The sequence below is a fragment of the Apus apus genome, chromosome 8 (assembly GCF_020740795.1).
Source record: "Apus apus isolate bApuApu2 chromosome 8, bApuApu2.pri.cur, whole genome shotgun sequence".
NCBI classification, from domain to species: domain Eukaryota; kingdom Metazoa; phylum Chordata; class Aves; order Apodiformes; family Apodidae; genus Apus; species Apus apus.
Genome location: NC_067289.1, coordinates 3,493,983 through 3,512,953, shown reverse-complemented (window position 1 = coordinate 3,512,953; position 18,971 = coordinate 3,493,983). Strand labels below are relative to the sequence as shown.

The 18,971-nt window shown below is 46.5% G+C and overlaps 1 protein-coding gene across 2 annotated transcripts; it reads left to right on the top strand.

Annotated features, from left to right (window-relative positions):
• The first annotated feature begins 697 nt into the window (after window positions 1-697).
• On the top strand, window positions 698-16,376 carry PPP1R7 (protein phosphatase 1 regulatory subunit 7). 2 transcript variants are annotated; one of them, XM_051626484.1, is made up of 11 exons: window positions 698-779; window positions 1,395-1,472; window positions 1,638-1,760; window positions 6,091-6,146; window positions 7,122-7,187; window positions 7,764-7,894; window positions 9,324-9,486; window positions 12,848-12,964; window positions 14,080-14,184; window positions 15,093-15,179; window positions 15,999-16,376. In XM_051626484.1, the coding sequence occupies exons 2-11, from the start codon at window positions 1,430-1,432 to the stop codon at window positions 16,173-16,175; spliced, it is 1,068 nt and encodes a 355-aa protein (XP_051482444.1). In that variant the 5' UTR covers window positions 698-779; window positions 1,395-1,429; the 3' UTR covers window positions 16,176-16,376. The 2 variants fall into 2 exon arrangements, with proteins under 2 accessions (XP_051482444.1, XP_051482445.1); XM_051626485.1 differs by lacking the exon at window positions 1,395-1,472 and having other exon boundaries at window positions 705-779.
• The last annotated feature ends 2,595 nt before the right edge of the window (window positions 16,377-18,971 follow it).

Genomic DNA, 18,971 nt, shown 5'->3' with positions numbered 1-18,971 from the left:
AGTCCTGGCCTGCCAGAGGTGAAATCCCCTTCAGGACCTCCCCAGGGCAGCGACCACCAGGAGCAGGAGCGGGGCAGGGCCGGGGCCGGGGCCGGGGCAGCTCCTCGGGACGGTCACCGCGGAGCCGGCGGGCGCGAAGAAGCGGAGGGCGGGACCCGGCACCTCCCTCAGCCAATCGGCGGCGGTCACGGGAGAAGCGACAGGGGAAGGAACCAATGGGAACGCAGCGCGGGAAGAGGCAAAACCCACCTGCGTCACGGCGGCTGCCGCTGCCTCCTGCCTTCCCCGCCGCCGCGCACCGCGTCCCGCTTCCAGCCGCCGGCTCCAGGCAATCCAGGCCGGCCTATCCCAGGCTTTTCGCTCTGGGGGTGGAAAGCTGCAGCTGGGAGGCCCCTCCGCGAGGTGACAGCCATCGTGGCGGGAGCCTGTCGGCGGGACGGCGGGGCCGAAACCGGCTCCTGGGGCCGAAACTGGCTCCTGGGGCCGGAACCGGGCGCTGCTGGCAGACGGCCAGGCGCCGGCCCGGAGGGAGCAGGCTGCCCGCTGCGGCGGGGCCGGCCGCTCTCCCTCAGGGAACTACAGCTCCCGGCAGGCCGCGGGCGCCGCCCGGCCCCGCCCCCTGGCTCCCCCCCCTCCCGCAGAGCTGATTGGCTGCGGCGCGCCGGCGGGCGCGGGCTGTGATTGGCTGCGCTCCGCGCGGAGGAGGTTTCCGGAGGAGGGCGGTGGGCGCAGCAAGATGGCGGCGGAGGGCGGCGAGGGCTCGCAGGAGATGATGGAGGGTGAGAGCCCGCCCGGGGCTGCGGGACAGCCCGCTGCCCCCGCACCGCCGCTCGGCTGCGTGCCCTGGGGCTTGTGAGCTTCCCCGCGGGGGTGTCCGTGACCCGCGGCGGCGTGGCCTGCTGCTTCCCCCTCAGCCCGGGGCTCCAGGCACGGGAGGGGGGTGATGTGGGTTTGTGGAGACGGGCGTGAAGTAAAATATAGAGATAACGAGGGGAAAAACAGGAAAAAAAAAAAAAAAAAAGGCAAAAACCTCTCCTGGTGGGGTGTTGCTTTTCCCGCAGTCGCCCCGTGTAAACGAGAGGAAATCCTGAGGCGGGGCTGAGGAGCTTCAGGCCCCCCGAGTTATCCCTGAGGAAATCCTGAAGGGATCTCTCAGATAGTGCTGGGGAGACCGTTGCTTTTACCCGCAGGGATTATTTTTTAATTTATCTATTTATTTTTTTTAATGCCATCACATATTCGTGTCATTGGTACTAGGGTACATGATACTGTTTTGGTTTGGTTTTGTTGTTTTTTTTTTACTAAAAGCTTTTCAAATGTAATGGTTCTAATTCCATCTCAGTAATCTTTGGAATTGCACTTCATTGATCTAAGAAATTTCCTTTTTCCTCCAGTCTTCTTCCCAGATTGTTGGTTTTAGGAAGATGTGATGGGAGGAAAAAGTGCATCCAAAATCAAAGTAGAAACAAGGGGTAAGAGGCCTTTTATTTAAGACTAAACCTTTCATTTAGTAAACTTAGGATCTCTACTAACTGCATAGTGGTGTATGTGAATCCTGGTTATTTTATCTGCTTGCTACTTCTGCCCCCCACCCCACTCCTGAAAATACCCTCATTCTGCTGTTGTGTCTCACACAGTTGATAAGAGGATTGAGTCGGAGGAGTCTGGAGATGAAGAAGGGAAGAAGCAAGGGGTTCACTTGGTAACAGACCTCAGCCAGCAGAGCCTGAGAGACGAGCAGAATGGGGAGACCTCTGCAGGTACCAGCCTCAGTGATCCTGTTGGGAAGTGTCTTCTTCCCAGTGTGTGCAGCAGCATGTGTCTGTCAGTCCTCTGTGGGTGTTCGTGGCTACGTGGTAGTTCATAGAATCACAGACTGGTTTGGGTTGGGAGGGACCTTCAAGATCATCCAGATCCAACCCCCTGCATGGGCAGGGACACCTCCCACCAGCCCAGGTTGCTCCAAGCCCCATCCAACCTGCCCTTCAACACTGCCAGGGATGGGGCAGCCACAGCTTCCCTGGGCAACCTGGGCCAGGGTCTCACCAATTAACCAACATGTTAACAAATAACAAGTTAATAACCTGCCCTAGAGCAATCTTCTTTCAAAATAAATAAATTGTAGTGTTATGATTGCTCAAATAAAGCTTCCTCCTTATGGAACCACTGGTTTTAAACCTTTGCCTTTTTTTCTTTATCAATCCACATTGCTGTTTGAAATCTCTAACATTAAAACCAAAACACCTTCCTTTTGTTTTTTTTTTTTTGTGGAAATACAGTAACTTTCTGTAGAAAGATGCTGGAAACTTTCATTAGATACAAACAGAAAGAGCTTTTCATAATTCTTCTTTAGTGCATGTAGTTTTTTTTACCTGAAGAGTTGCCAAGTTCCTTTGGAAGGCAAAGATGACTATTTCTAGATAGACTGAAGGAAGCTGTCAGCTTGATTTTTTCCAAGTTTCAAATTTCTAAGACATCTCACAGTTGCATCTGCTTGAATCCTCTTGACATGAAACTTTTGCTACTGTTTTTACAGTTTGTATTAGAACCTGGTGTAGAAATGCTGACAGGCTTTTCTGAGCCTGTGTGTGTTGGATGGAAGGGTTTCCTTTCCAGGGGCTTCCATGGAATTTCTCAGAGCCAGATCCATTTGTGAAGACCCTGTGTGGAAACACAACCTGGGCTTTTGGTGCTAAAAGTCTGAGGAGTAAGAACATCCTTTTGGTAGAAATGTTTATGTGATGGTCCTTGGTCTGGAAGCAGAAGTGAAACAATACAGTAATTTTTAATCCCTTTTTTGACTGTGCAGATCCTGGAGATCCCTCCTAATCTTAACCTTGCCCATCACAACTTGTAGAAGTATTTTCCAAACTTGAAATGATGGTGAGAATTTAAAATCTTACCTCCCAACTAGAAATCAACTCTGGTTGGGTATAAGTGATGACTGATCATTAAAAAAACCCTCTATATTAATTAAAAAAGGTGGTGGTGATGTCTGTAGAAGTGCAAATTGTCCATCCCAGGCTCTGTATGATTGATACAACCAGGCAGATCAGCCAGGCATGGTAACACTGAGTGTTCTTTCAGCTGATGTCATTTAGCTGTGCATCTGAGGTTAAATTTTAGATGTTTTACCCCTGGGAATTAGAATAGGAGGGAAAATACTTGAAGTATTCTTCAAGTAGAAGAAAATGCTTTCACTGGAATGAAGCTATGTACTTGAAAGAAGAAAAACATTCAGGTTGGGTTGCTGAATTGCATTGGATGCTGTTTAATGTCATGACTGTATTGTTACTTCTTCCAAACTGCCAGGATTGAGAAAACTTCTACTAGCACAGAAACCAAGGAATAACTTTGGAACATCTGGGTTAGTTTCCACAGTTGGGTTTGGAGTGTCTGAGCTGAAAGGAAAATGAAGTTTTCTCCCCATTTATTTTTTTCACACAGAAGCTCATGAATAGAAAGAGTTCAAGCAGCTGAAATGTCCAATTTCTAAGTCTCTGAGGAACAGCACCTCTGGTTTGAAAGCTTATAACTTAGCTATTGAGACTATTTTTCATGCAAATTCAGTTAAAATGCAGTTGGGCTTTTAGCAGCTTTAAATCGTGGTGGCCCTGTCAACTTACATAACTCAGGAGCTCCTGTGCTGCAGAATCTGGGTTTCCTGACTGGTTTTGTTTTTTTTTTTTTCCCCCTCCATCTGCAGAGCCACGTGGCTCATGCATGACTTACACAAAAATTCACTTCAGTAACTTCACTCCCAGAACAAGGTGGGTTTTTTTGGTTTTTTTCTCCTCCTTGAGAAACCTGCTGCATTCAAAACTGTGGACTAAAGGGCTTTTTGGATGCTGCATGCAAGGGAAATGGCAGTTCTGTTGTTAAAGTAGTTGTTGAAGGGTCAGTTTAAGGTGGTTTGTGTCTACTTGGTTCATCAAGAAAATGCTGGTTGATGATTGATAGGATTGGAAATTTGTAGAATCATTTATGTTTCTCTTCTTGGAGAGAAAACGTATTTTAACATTCTTATACCAGTACTGATTTATCAGTGTTACCCTGTGGATACTGGTTATATGGGTTATATATTATATATTTCTCAGACTGTGACATGGAACATGATTTATAAACAGCACATAAACTCAGTGAAAGTTGCTCTTATTACATAAATGCTAAAAAATTCCTTTTATTTCAGTGAACTTGATACATGCATCTTGTGGGATTGGGGTTTGGTTTTGTGCCTTTGGACTTGTGTGCTTTTTTCCCATGCTGACTGCCAGGACTGGTCAGTGAGAGGAACTGCCCTTTGATAGATCCCAGAACAGAGAGCCAAAAGCAAATGGGTACAAATGGGCTGTGATGAAACATGTAATTTTATAGAGAAGACTTCCAGCCAAACAAGGTCAAAGAATTTTTTTAACTCAATTTTTTGTGTTGTTGAAGAAATTTTTTTTTACTGATTTAAAAAAAAAATTGCTGGCTGGCTTTACTATTGGACAACTTTAAAGTCTCAACAGGAGAAGTTCCTTCAGCATGAGCACTAAGTTACTGCTAGTACAACTTAATACAAAGGGAATAGTTTGGGTTTTTTATGTGAGATCTCAAATAACTGTTGTTCCAGATTTTGTCTGCATTCCTGGTGGCTGGCAATGCAACTGGGGTGCTTGTTTGGCTTGGAGCACTTTGTGCTGGCAGCCCTTGGCACCCTAGAACTAGGTTAAAGAGATGCAGCCTTGGTAGCAGGGTCAGGTATCATGGTCTCCTGAGCTGGGAGTAGAATAAGAACGTTCAGATGTTGCCCTCTGCTAAAATGCTGATGCCATTCAGTGCTGTTAGAGCTTAGCAGCTCATTGCACAGCCCCAAAATGTACTTTAAAGAATATCAGATGAGGGGCAGAGGGTTGCTTTTCACTCTTAACTTCCATGAGTCAATTCAGGTAGTGCCCTTTCCCACTTCAGTGCCCAGGCAAGAGCAGCAACCCAGACACAGCAAGGTAAAAATGATGGTATGTGGAGCTATCAAAACCTGGGTTTGATGGTGGTATGAAAAATTGTAATGCTTGTAGTGTTCATCCTTACAATGCCAAGGATCAGGAGGAAGATAACATTTAGGAAGCATAGGGGAGATCTGGTGTTTACAAGGATGCTGGAACCATGCTGGACTGTGAAAATATTCATTCTGGGTTAATGGAATTAACTCACATCCTTTGGGATGTGACTGTAATCAGAGTTCCTTGGGGTTGCTTTTTTTTGGTAGCACATAGAGAGGCTGAACAGATGAAGTGGAAAGGGGTTGCCTGTTGTTTGTCTTGTTTTGCAAAGATGAAGTACACTTTCTTGGGAAGTTGAGGCAACCAACACACTGTCTTAAACACACAGGAACTGGGCATGAATTATTCAGCATGAATTTCTCCAGGAAACTCTGCTCCCTCTTGTGCTGTGATAGAAGCACAGCAAATGTTGGGTTCTCTTCCAGAGCTATAAAGGCATTTCCCAAGAAAATGTGTGCAGTGTGAGGAACAAGGTTTTCTAGGACATCAGTGAGTTCACTCAAACAAAAGAAGGGAAATGGATGCAGAAGTGTGCCCAACATTGGCATGAACTGGCATTATTTATGAAAGAAAAGCTGAAGGGTGGGATTGCTGAGATGCTTAGTCATTCCTGGCACTATCACTGGACGATTTAGATGCCTTGGCAATGTTGTGCTGGGTTGTTGGAGGAGGATGGACACTTGGGATGGCATTATCTTCAGAGGGATGATGGCCTGAAGTGTAAAGAAAAGGACTGCCCAAATCAGTCTTAAGCCAACATCATTCAGCAGCCACACAGGCAGGCTGAGGAAGGTGCTGTTCTTCCTTTTGCATGTAGGCATGGAATTCTGTTGGGTAAGAAAGGTTTTTTTCTCATCTGGCTGCCACAGTGAGAGCCAAAAAGGTGAAGTGTATTTTTGATGCAGCAGAATATCTGAACTGTGCATCTCCTGGGCTGCTTCTTCTGAGGAGCATTTGCTCCCTTTGCCTCTCTGGATCTTAGCCATTGTTATCTTGCCTGTAGCTATCACAGAGCAGAACTTTGATATATTTGCTTCTCCTGCAGGACCAGCAGAGACACCAGTGGACATGGAGACAATTAGCTTGGACCCAGAAGCTGAGGTAAAGGCAGATTTTTGTCCTTATGGGCTTTATCCAGCAGGAAGAAAAGGTAGGAAAGGCAAGTATTGAAACCTGGTTAAAAGATCTAATTCTTCTTAAGGTGCTGGCTACCACAGTCTTCCCAGAATTGATTCAGAGCCTTTAGGCTAAAGCAGAGGTGTTTTATTCTTGATCAGTGGCTGAAACATTTTGCTAGTAATTTAGAATTTTAAATAAAGCACAGAGGCACTGCAAGGTGGGCTGTGCTGCAAGCATTATGGATGGGCTTCAAGCTTTTGGGAGGATATCTTTGAACCGATTGCTAATGTCAGAGCCATGGTTTGCAGTAGGTGCAGCTTCCTAACTGACCCTGTGCCCCAGCATCAGCAGCCTCACGAGCCTGTTGGCTCCAGGGGTTTTGAGCTTGGGTGCTGAAGTGCTGTGGTTCTCTTCGATTGACTGACCTGCAAAACTGGGGCTGGGCAGGACAGATGTGAAGTGCAGCAGCTGATGGTCAGTGCAGAGTTATCTTCACAGAAACACCTGATGATTTGAACTAAAAGTGGTTCCTGCTGATCTGAGGCCTGGAGCTGGGAATAGCAAGGTGTGTCAGTAGCACCGTTGCAGTCAGACTCTAGTCAAGTGGGGAAGAGAATTTAATGCAACACTTTGTTCATGTCAGACAGCAGAATTTGTCTCAGTCCATTCAGAATTTACTGCAAAGGAGTTCTAATTTTGGCACAATAATGCTCAGACTCAGGAAAGGGCTGTTGTCTTTTCACAGATACTGTAGTTGCAGTTGACAGGCTCAGGCCATGTGCTTCACCTGGGGTGGTAAAATCATGTGCCAAGCCCAATTTTCACAAGCTCTTTGAAGGCCACTTTTAATGAGCTGCACGTTTTGGAAAACTGCAATATTCTGTAGAACAAAAGTACCAGGTTGGTCTCTGAAGAATGTTTTGGAACAACTGCTGAATCCCTCCATTTCTCTTTCAGGATGTTGACTTGAATCATTTTCGAATTGGGAAGATTGAAGGATTTGAAGTGCTCGAGAAAGTGAAGGTAGGAGTCCTAAGGAATAGGGAATGCCTCCTGGAACTGGATTTTTGCATGTCTAACTTTATAAGTGGACAGGCACAGGATTCTCTCTTTGGCTGAGATCCTAAGGAGTTCATGTTTAATTGGGGGAGGTGGTGTTTGATTATTTGTCAAGTGGTAATAAAACTCCTTGGGTTTTGCAAGCAGATGAGAGATCATCAGATAACATTCTATACTTGCAGGCTTAACAGGGAATAACAGAGATGGGAAAGGACCTCTTGAGGTCTCTAGTGAGCCCCTGCTCAAAGCAGGGCCAGTTAGAGCATGCTGCTTAAGGCCTTCTCCAGTCAAACCCTGGATATTTCCAAGGATGGAGATGACAGCCTTCCTGGGATGCTGTTATAGTGCCTGACCATAAAAAGATTTCCTTCTGTGGAGCTGGAATAAAACAAAATATTCTGTTCACATAAAAACCAAACAAACACTCAACACCACTTAATGGTGAAGAAGAGGCCCAGGCCTGTTTGTTGCCTGTGTGCCAAGAGGCGTCACTTGCTGTCATCCATGTAATTTTCCTGTTTGTTTTTAAACACCTGTTAGACTCTGTGTCTCCGTCAGAATTTGATCAAGCGCATTGAGAACCTGGAGCAGCTGCAGACCCTGAGGGAACTGGATCTTTATGACAATCAAATCCGGAAGATTGAGAACTTGGAGTCTCTGGTGGAACTTGAGTGAGTCCAGGGGGGTCAGCAGTGTTAGGTTGAGGGTGGTTTGGCACTCGCTGAGTTAATCGTTCTGGTGTTTATCACCCAGGCCTTTCCCTGACCAGCAATGTGCCCTTGTGGCCAAGAAGGCCAATGGCATCCTGGGGTGGATTAGAAAGGGTGTGGTTAGTAGGTCAAGGGAGGTTCTCCTCCCCCTCTATTCTGCATTGGTGAGGCTGCATCTGGAATATTGTGTCCAGTTCTGGCCCCTCAGTTCAAGAAGGACAGGGAACTGCTTGAAAGAGTCCAGGGCAGAGCCACAAAGATGATGAAGGGAGTGGAACTTCTCTCTGATGAGGAAAGGCTGAGGGAGCTGGGTCTCTTGAGCTTGGAGAAGAGGAGACTGAGGAGTAATCTCATCAATGTTTACAAATATGTAAAGGGTGAATGTCAGGAGGACAGAGCCAGGCTTTCTTCAGTGATGTCCAGTGATAGGACAAGGGGCGCAAACTGGAACATAAGAGGTTCCATGTAAACATCAGAAAAAACTTCTTTACTGTGAGAGTGACAGAGCCCTGGGACAGGCTGCCCAGAGAGGTTGTGGAGTCTCCTTCTCTGGAGACATTCAAGACCCACCTGGACACGTTCCTGTGTGACGTGCTCTGGGTGACCCTGCTCTGGCAGGGGGGTTGGACTAGATGATCTTTCCAGGTACCTTCCAACCCTTAAGATTCTGTGTTTCTGTGATTTGAGTGCTCTCTGAAGGATAATGGCTGTTCTCCATTGATATTTAACATGTGCAGTGAACTAGTGGCATTATCCTGAAGCTCACCAGGGACAGTCAGCTGGGAATGAAGGCAGTGGGAATGAGAGCTGGGTGCATCTTCTGTGCACGTGTGGAGACACCCCTTGCTCTTGGCAGTGAGAGGGGCAGTTTTCATTCCTGCAAGTTTTCCAGTGACATTAGGACTCTCTTTAGAGTGTGCTAGGGAAGGAGTAGTGCACTTCCTAGTTTCTAGCACTTGTCTGTTACCACTTTGGAGACGCATTCCAAAACTCTTCCCACTGCGGCCAGGAGAACTGATTTGACTTCTCATAGTCACAACTGCTTCATGGGAGGCCTCAAAATTGTCCTATCAGAGGCAGATCTTTCCCAAGGAATGTGCAGTACTGAAGGTGTTGACTTCTTCCCACAGTGGCAGCTCCATGGTAGGGCAAAATGATGACTTGTCTCCTGCATGCAACAGATTTCTCCTGACACTGAAGAAGTAATTTTGAAAGTCAGATTTGTTGTCATTTCTGATTAAAAAAAATTGCACTTAAGACTCTAGCTTCAAGGCCTTGCAAAGTGCTTGGTCTGGGCAGAGAGGGAGGTTTCCCCTCCAGTGTAAAGGTCCCTTTCCAGAGTCATCCATTCCTGATGGACTGAAGAGACCTTTGTTTTGTTTTACCTCAGGATCCTGGACATCTCCTTTAACGTTCTGCGACACATTGAAGGACTAGATCGTCTCACCCAACTTAAAAAACTCTTCCTTGTCAACAACAAAATCAGCAAAATTGAGAATTTGAGCAACTTGCAGATGCTACAGATGTTAGAGTTGGGATCCAATCGAATTCGGGTAGGCTTGCTTTCCAAGGTGGATGTTAGCTGGAGAGGTTTGAGCTCTCTGGCTTGGGATTAGCCTTTTCTGCAAGTGCACTTCATTGACTTTTACTTGTACTTCTCTGATTATTGTTCCAGTCATTTACTGTGTGATGGCTTATTGCTGTGCATCCTGAATCTTTAATTATGCATGCTTGCAGTGCCTGGCTACTAATTACTATTTATGAATGTCTCTCTTTAGTGAACTCATGCATCCTCTGTGTGTTGCCTTTTGCAGATGACTGTTTCCTCCTGGTAGAGAGTCAAGCCCATCAAAACTGGCAATTATCCTTTTCTCTTACCTTTACAGAGGCTGTCACTGTGTCCATAAAGCCTATTGAATGCAAATTTAATTCTAGATTTCTAGCTGTAATTGATAACCTGCTATGTCAGTCAGAGTCAGGAAAAAGGTTTTCATGAGGCTTTGCTCTGAAATGCTTCAAAAAACTCATTTCTGTGCTGCTGATGCCTTCTTTTTTTATTATTATGCACTTTGTGACATTTTCAATTTAGGCAATTTAGTATCTGTGCCACTTAAGGGGAAGCAGTTGAGTAGTCTCTCTGTCCTTAAGGTGTGCTTTTCTGCATTTTGCTCAGTTTCTAAGAGAACTGGTGAAACAGATGACACAAAAAAAACAACCCACCTTGCAACACGCAAAGCAAACCATTACATTTTTCAGGAGCTTTTTCAATTATATGCACTCTGGAAAACACTTGTAACAGGTGAGTGCATTTCAATCTGAAAATTGGCTAAGTTGGTGCTCCCTGTTTACAAGCTCTGAAAAATTCTGTGTTTTGCTGAAGAGCAAATGAGGAAAAGAACTGTTGGGCCTCTCTATTTCAAGCCCTGTGGAAGCACACTTCTCTGCCCAGAAAAGGAAGAAACTTCAGCTGTTATAAACTGCCTCCTAAGGCAGAAATGTCTACTGCTTTTGTGAACTGGAAACATTTGATTTTGCTCCTAAAAGCTCAACTGAACTGAATTATCTTCCATCCAAAGGATTTGGAAATGAAATGACTTGGGGGATTAAATCTAGAGTGTGATCAGGAACTATAGAGTTGGATAGGTTGGGAGAACTGGAGTTAGAGATGCGCTTCCCTTTATTCAGAAGCATGACAGGCTAAGCACACTGATCCTTATCTCTCAAAACCTGGGATAAGCAAAAATCCCACACCTAAACATCATTATCTTCTGCAAAAAAAAATCCAGCTGCATTTCTGGCTTTATACTTAGGCAGCACCCTGCTTAGAGTGTTGTCAGTTCCAAGAAGATCTGCTGAACAATCAGGCTAGATTTATTTTCTAGGTGTTTTCTCAGTGTTGAGCCTGAGCATGTTAACAAAACAAAGCAACCAAAAACCCCAGGGTTACCGCTCTACGGGTAACACTTCTTACATTGCTTTCTATGAATTAAACTTCAATTAACTCTGTTCATTCTGTGCTGGCTTCTTCAAAAAGCACTGCTCTGTGCTTCTAATTGCTTCACTGAAAGGAGTAACCTGTGCCCAGGCTAGGCATGAAGAAATATGTTTTTTTGGGGCATGTGGAAGACTTGTAATAGTTTCCTGTTGGTGGGCTAGCCTGGCTATGTGCTTTACAGGTGGGCACATCCTTAAGTCTTCAGGGGAAAAGCCTGTGGACCATCCAGGCAGTTTTCTTGGCTCCAAGGCCCCTGATACACTCATCCCTGTACATTCAAGCTTCTGCAGTAATGCTGCCTCAGTCCTTTTGCTGCACCCTCTAACTTCCAGAGTGCACTCAGCCTGAGCCCATCCTAACTTCCTGGCACTTGTAGTTCTCCTTTCATCTGAATGGTGGGGAAGAGGAACTTCACTCTTGAGATGATGCATTTCATGCTTGTTTTTCCAAAGTTGGACTGAGGCAACTAGAAGGCAAGCACCTCTTCATTTGTTCTTAGGGTTTTTTCCCCTCCCTATGTCCATCAGTTTCATACTCTTACTTAAGTGTGGCATTTTTAATAGTTTTAAGTAGCTTTTTTGTTTTCCTGACTATTTTTTCTCAGTTTCCTTAGAGTCACAAGTATTTTCTTCTCAGGGCTGAGGGAGCTACCAGTGAGCATCAAATCTATCATTTTCTTGCAAGGTCAAAAGAAGGGTAAGTCCACAGGCTAGAAGAAGGGTGAATCCAAATCTGAGCTGATTAACACCTTATGTTTAATTTGTTGGGAATTGTGAGGTAGAGGTTGAAAAGCTTGTTTCCATTTCAGAGTGTATCCATAAATTCACAGCTTGTGTGTTTGTGTCCATCTTCCTCTTCCTTCCTCTGTGCACAGAGAAGTACAAATGCACAAACACAGTAATCCAAAAGTTGTTAGGACTGTCTCACGGCAACTCTGCCATGTAAGAAGAATGTGCAAAAGCTGATACATGTGTCAACCTACTTGAGCTGTGTGTCTATACCCACATTGCTGTTCTGTGAGTCTGTTTTTTGAATTGTCCCTTTTCACAGCACCATTTTTTTAATTAAGAGCATTTCTCCTGCAAAAAAACACATTGTGTTTTTTTTTCCTTCTGTTTACAGGAGCCTTTTCTAACTGGCCCTTTCCCCCTTTTCTTGACATTTTAACTCTCTTCATGCTTTCTGGTGCCCCTTTGTACATAAAGAATATGGTTCTTGATGCTTTACAGAGATCTTTTTCTCCCACTGAAGGCTGAGCTCATGACTTACACTGGTACAGTGTCTCATTTCTGCCAGCAGAATGTGTATTTAAAACATGTACATCACTTAAGTTGGTTTGTGATCTTGCTAATAGCAGGAATATGTAGCCAGTAGTTAAGTCTATTAACCCCTGAGACAATCTTACTTCTGACAGAGGAGCTGTTGTGCAGAGAAGCTGAGCAGCTTGTCCCTGGCTGTGTTCTGCAGTCACTAATGGCCAAGCACTAAATTCAACTCTTGGATTTTCTCCTCCCAGATTCTTTTTCCATTCACCAGTGACACATTTTTCCTGCTTCATGAATGAGTATCTCCTACCCTGGATATACTTTCTGACCCAGGGAGTGTCGCTTTCAGGTGCTTCCTGAGCCATTTCATTCTCTGCTTTTGCTGCCTGGACAGTGGAGGCAATAGTGGGGACAAGGTGCTGTCACCCTTGCTGGACATCAGCCAGCAGCAGTGCCACAAGCCCCTGTCACTGCACAAAACCCTGGGCCATGAGGGAAGCCCTGCCCTTGCGCACGCTTTGTCATGTGGAGTTGGCAGACTTGTGCTTCTCAGGAATCCAGCTCCAGGGCTCAAGGCTGTAAAATGCCAACCACCTCTCCAGGCTGGAGTTTGACATCACAACAATCACTCTGTCTCCTCTGATTATTTTGCAGGCAATTGAAAACATCGACACCTTGGCTAATCTTGACAGTCTCTTCCTTGGAAAGAATAAAATCACCAAGCTTCAGAACTTGGATGCACTGACAAACTTGACTGTGCTCAGTATACAGGTAATTGATTCTGTCTTGTCCTGTAGTGTTTGGAAGAGCTTTGGTTGCATGAACAGCCTTGTAGTTGATGATAAGCTCCTCTGAATCAGTAGGTCTTTGGTGTGTGAGTCCAACTCCTGTACTGGAAAAAAGTGCCATATTCTCTGCTGTCTTTTCTCATCCCCTCATTTTAAATGATATAGACAGACACTGATAAAATGATCAAACAAATGTTGGATTTTTATGGGAGAACAGTAAATGAACGTTATCTCCCATTTCCTTCCTGAAATTCTCTTTCCTAATATATTACAATAGTATCAAATGAGTTATGCCAGGGAAGTAATGGCAGTGTGCTCACTGGCACCACCATGTCCCTGAAGAGGGAAGAAATGTGGATGAGTTCTCAGTAAAATCTATCCTTAATCAGCTTCTGGAAAGTTGCATTCTAACATCTTAGACATTAGGAAGAAATTCTGGAGTGTGAGGGTGGTGAGAACCTGGCCCAGGTTGCCCAGGGAAGCTGTGGCTGCCCCATCCCTGGCAGTGTTGAAGGGCAGGTTGGATGGGGCTTGGAGCAACCTGGTCTGGTGGGAGGGTGACCCTGCCCATGCAGGGGGTTGGATCTGGATGATCTTTAAGGTCCTTTCCAACCCAAACAAGTCTGTGATTCTATGACCTCACAGATATGGGCAAGCAAACTGTACCTGCTGCATGTTGTAGCACCTGCATGCATCATAATTCCATAGGACATGGAGAATTATTTACAGCAGAGTGTGTTTGACGTGATGTAACTTCCCTTCTGACCATCCCATTAAAAAGACCTGCAGAGTGCCTATGAATGCCTAGGCCTGTTGTTTCTAAAGACATCAAGTGGAAAACTTTCAGACTAGAACTTTTGATGGGAAGGTCAGAACCTGATTATTCTAAACAAAAAGGCTTTGGCTCCTGTGGAATTTCCTTGTGCATCAGGTGGTGAAGAGATCAAATGAGCTGAGCTCCTCAGATCATAGCGGTCCTGAGCAGGCTTTTTCCCATTCCCAGCCATACTTCAGAGAAATGTTTTTTTCTCCAGTGAGTGGCTCACTGGGGGTTTTTGGTTTGTTCAGAGAAGACTTAGAGTGTTGTTACACTTTCAGAATAACCGCCTGACCAAGATTGAGGGGCTGCAGAGCCTGGTGAATTTGCGGGAGTTGTACATCAGCCACAACGGCATCGAAGTCATCGAGGGACTGGAGAACAATGTGAGCAGGATCTTACTCCCTGGGGGACAGGATTCTTGCCTATAGTTAGGGGCTGTGCTTTTCTGGAGGTTTTTACTCCCCAGCTTCCCCATGGTCGGGTCCTGAGTCTCTTGAAAAGACCACAAAATCTAAGCTTTTTGTTATGTTAAAACATCTCGCGTGGGTGAAGCTCCTCCAGATCCTGAGGAGAAGAATTGTTTTGATGACCTGGGGAGGGGAAGAAGATGTGATGAATGCTGCAGCCTGGCTGATCTGCAGCAGTGGAAAAACTGATGGCCAGAGCTGGCTGCAGCCTTTCAGACAGCAGTTTGTGGATAACCAGTGAGTTCTTTCCAGTAGGACAACAGCTAGAGCTGGGAGTGAGAGTCAAGCCATGGCTTGCCTGCATGTCAGTGCACATTTCCAGACTTCTGGATAGGACTGATTTCACACAAGTCTGTAGCATTTTTATTCTCACCCAACATTAGAAGGCATTGTCAGAGAGCAGAGACAACCTGGAACTTAGCTGGCTGTGTGCAAGGCAGAAAAAAACCCCTTTTTCTACAATTGTTGAGTTTCCTGCTGTGAAAGCCTTGTTCAGCTCTGCTGTTTGAGAGGACACTTATAATCTGATTGGTAATAGATTCCTCTTCTTAGACTACTATGAGGAAAAAGCTCCTTTTTTGGGAGCTCTTGGCTGGCAGTTGCCATCTAGCCAGTAATTGCTTTCATTTTTTGTCTTGGCTTCTTGGAAGCTTAATTAAAAGCAGTTCATCCTTGCTATATTTAGGCAGTGGGAGTTGAGTGCTGCATGTAAGCAGCTGGCAGTGTCTCTGATTCTCAGTTTCCAGCTCTGGACCTGAAAAAAGTGGGACAGAGAAGATGAAAGGAAATCCAGTCTAATGTTTTTTTTGTGTTTGCTTGTCTAGAATAAACTCACAATGCTGGACATTGCAGCCAACAGAATCAAGAAGATTGAAAATATCAGTCACCTAACAGAGCTGCAGGAATTCTGGGTAAGCACAGGCTGGAGCTGCTTCCTGAAATGTGTGTACAGAAGTGAAAGAAACCCTTTGATGGGGACAGTGGGAGGGTGGTGTGCAGGTCTGTCTTGGAGTAAACTCTTCTTCTTCTGGTGGGCACCTTTAAGGTCTGGACAGTTGGCATGGATAGAGTATATGATGGTTCTCCTGGAGAAAGTCCAGAGGACACCATGAAGATGATCCAAGGGCTGGATCAGTTCTGCTCTGGAGACAGGCTGGGAGAGTTGGGATGTTCAGCTTGGAGAAGAGAAGGCTCCAGGGAGACCTGAGAGCACCTTCCAGGGCCTGAAGGGGCTCCAGGAAAGCTGGGGAGGGGCTTGGGACAAGGGCAGGGAGGGAGAAGACAAGGGGGGATGGATGAAAACTGGAAGAGGGGAGATTGAGGTGAGACATGAGGAGGAAATTCTTTGCTGTGAGGGTGGGGAGAGCCTGGCCCAGGTTGCCCAGGGAAGCTGTGGCTGCCCCATCCCTGGCAGTGTTGAAGGGCAGGTTGGATGGGGCTTGGAGCAACCTGGTCTGGTGGGAGGTGTCCCTGCCCATGCAGGGGGTTGTGTCTGGATGATCTTTAAGGTCCCTCCCAACCCAAACCATTCTATGATGATTGTGTGACCCCAGGGGGAGCAGGCTCAGGCAGGCAGGACCTTCTGACATGCACATGAAGACTGTCCAGTGCTCCTGGCCCCAGGTCACCCTCCCGGTGACCCTCCTGAACAGCATTGAGGTGGTGAGGTTCCTGCTCCCCAGCCTCAGCGTGGGGGTGTCGGTCTGAGTGTGCCTCTGTGTGCTCTGCAGATGAATGATAACTTTGTTGAGAGCTGGAGTGACCTGGATGAGCTGAAAGGAGCCAAGAACTTGGAAACTGTCTATCTGGAACGAAACCCCTTGCAGAAGGACCCCCAGTACCGGCGCAAAATCATGCTGGCCCTTCCCACCGTCCGGCAGATTGATGCCACCTTTGTTAGATTCTGAACCTTCTGCCCACCTTCCTTGGAGAAATGTCCCAGCTGGGTGTTTTTTTTTTATCCACTTACCACTCCCCAGGTCCTCAGTACACTTGACACTCGCAGAGCAAATGGTCCAGGAAGAGCACCGAGTACCAGCTCTTGTGTCCAATGCACTCGTTGTTTTTGAAATGTTGTTGTTATTATTATTAAATCTTAACACAAGAGACTTCCTTGTGCTTGCATCTGTTATTTACCCGGGAGGTTCTGGCAGAAAAGTCTTGGCAACAGACTGAAGCCACCTGGAGCTGCTTGCTGACTTTTGTTGACTCTGTGCCACACCCTCAGGTTAGTAACATCCTTGCAAACATCCCTTTTCCAGATCCAGGCTCAGTGGTGGCCTGTAAAGCTGTGACAACAGTGGTGACATGGGGAAGACTGATAGAGAAGCTTATTCAGGTTCTCAGGTGTGAGTCAGTGCTAAAGATCTGCTTGGAAAACTCTAGGAGGGAAAACTTATCCTTTCCATTGCAATCCTGAATTATTTTTTTTTACACACAGCTAGAAGCTCACTAAGGGATTGAGGACAAATAGTCTGAGGTAGGAAAGCAGCACGGGGATGTCCATGCCTGGATGAGCTCCCAGGTTTCATGGAGCCATGAGTGATGGGGCTTCCACACTGAAATACAGTGCTGTAGGCTGAGGTGGGAACTGGGAAAGGGGTTGAAAGGTGTGTGATAAGAGGGGCTATGGATTCTGCTTGAGAAGGTGGGGGGCCTAGTCCACACTTTAAGGTTAGTTATTGTTGGTTGTGGCTTCAAGGGCAGGTTGTATGATGATCAGAGCAACCTGGTCTGGTGGGAGGTGACCCTGCCCATGCAAGGGGTTGGATCTAGATGATCTTTAAGGTCCCTTCCAACCCAAACCAGTCTGTGATTCTATGATTTGCCTTCTGATTTCCCAGGATTTCCCAGAGCAAAATACAGCAGATGCCAAGGTGTCCCTCCTTCCTGATCCCTGCCAGAATAAGAGAGTGCTGGATGTGGCCTGCAACTCCTCAGTGGTCATACTGAACATATCTCCATGGTCTCAAGTGAAGGCAATTCGGCTGATGTTCTGGTTGATTACTGAAAGTGGATCTGCTCTAGAGGGAGCCACTGATTCAGTGTGTCCTACATCTTCCAAATGCTGTTGAGGTCCCTTGCTAGAAACTCCTACTAAAGCCCACCTGCCTGGAGTGCTACTTGCTTTTACTGCAGCTTTGGCAGTGTGAACCTGGAGGGGAACAGAACAGCCCTCTGTAAGGGGCTCAGAGGGGCTGTGTGGTGATGTGGGAGAAGACAGCAAGGTCACTGGTGCAGTGAAAGCTGCTGCTGGTTCCACTGCTGTAACCCTGCCTGTTGGTGGTCAGGACTCTTCTGTGGCCAAGGTGGTCAGCATTGTCTTAGCATTGTCACTTGTTATTAATACTAAATTAATACAACTGATATGAATGTGTTAAATATATTGATGCTACTGGTCAGCAAGGTGAGGGTTTGATGGCATTTTGTTACAGATGCTGTTTGCACTGGGGAAATGATAGGAATCATGTCCTGCTTCTGCTGAGTTCTGTGTGGCATTGCCATCCCTCTGCACCCATGTTTGATCTAATTGAACTTCAGCCCTCCAGGGGCTGGAAAACCTCCCTGGAAGCACTTGCCAGCTGCCATTGTTTGTCTAACACTTGTCATTGCTCTGGGGGGAACAGCTGCTGTGTGGGCTGGGAGATGGGGTGGGTGGGTCTGCAGCAAGCATGGGGGAGATGTCCCTGTGTGCCAGCCTTGAGGAACTTCCCATTCAGGGAACCTGTGAGGTGTCTCAGAGACATTTCCAATGTGGGTCATAGCACCTGCAGAGGAATGTTGCAAGGAAATGGGTATTTTAAATATCAAGTTGTCCAAGAGATGTGTAGGCTGGCAAGTTCTCTGGCTAAAAATGCATGTTCTGGTTGTTTTTTAAGGAAGTGGATGCCTTCCCTCTGTGAGGGATTGAACAACATCTGGAAGCAGTGAGGTGTTGGTGTTAGCAGAGGTCCTGGTCACTGCACATGGACCTCTGAGGCTTTGCTGGTCACTGCCCCTCAGCACTGAGTTCCATCCTGCTGCCCTGTCAAACTGTAGAGAACTATTAACCAATGATGTGTTCCATCATTTGCTCTTGGTGGTGCTTGGATTCATTCTCACCCGACATGGATTTGAATCTTTGAAAGAGTGGGGCGAATCCTTCTTCAGCAAGAGGCTGAAGTTAGTATCAGGCAGGACAGCGTGGCCCTGAGGAAGCTGTTGGAGGTTCCTTTCATGGGCTGTGTTGCTTTTGCTTGCCCAGTGCAGATCTGCTGCAGTGTGATGCTGAAGAAGCTGCTGGAGGTGGTGTTGGGGTGACACAGGTGTCCCTGGCCTGTGGTGGAACCTGTGGCTCTCTGCCAGCTTGGCCTTCACCCCACTGCATCCAAGCTCAGCTGCCTGCCCCAGAGCTCTCCTGGGACTCATGGTGCCCTGGGTTCACAGTGGAGTTTTCCTTCCCAACACAAGATGCTCATTTCCTCATGTACTGTGGTTGCAGATGGTCTCCATTGTCCTCTACCAGCCAATGGTCACTATCCTCCTCTCCAGCTCTGGATACTTCTAGTTTGTCCTTGGTGTAAGAGGTGGCCAGAGCCACACCCAGACTTGCTTGACTTACTGGCCACCTGTTGTGCTCTGCACGTTGCCTCTCTCTCTAGGCATCCTGCACTGCCAGCAGCACTGGCTCAGTGGTGAACTTCATACCCATCCTCTCCCAGTTC

What these genes read in the sequence shown, in the direction of transcription:
- PPP1R7 (XM_051626484.1), top strand. Translation starts at nt 1,430, where the DNA reads ATGGGAGGAAAAAGTGCATCCAAAATCAAAGTAGAAACAAGGG. An exon ending in AATCAAAGTAGAAACAAGGG is followed by an intron (nt 1,473 to 1,637) that starts GTAAGAGGCCTT and finishes TGTCTCACACAG; the next exon opens with TTGATAAGAGGATTGAGTCG. An exon ending in TGACTGTGCTCAGTATACAG is followed by an intron (nt 12,965 to 14,079) that starts GTAATTGATTCT and finishes TTACACTTTCAG; the next exon opens with AATAACCGCCTGACCAAGAT.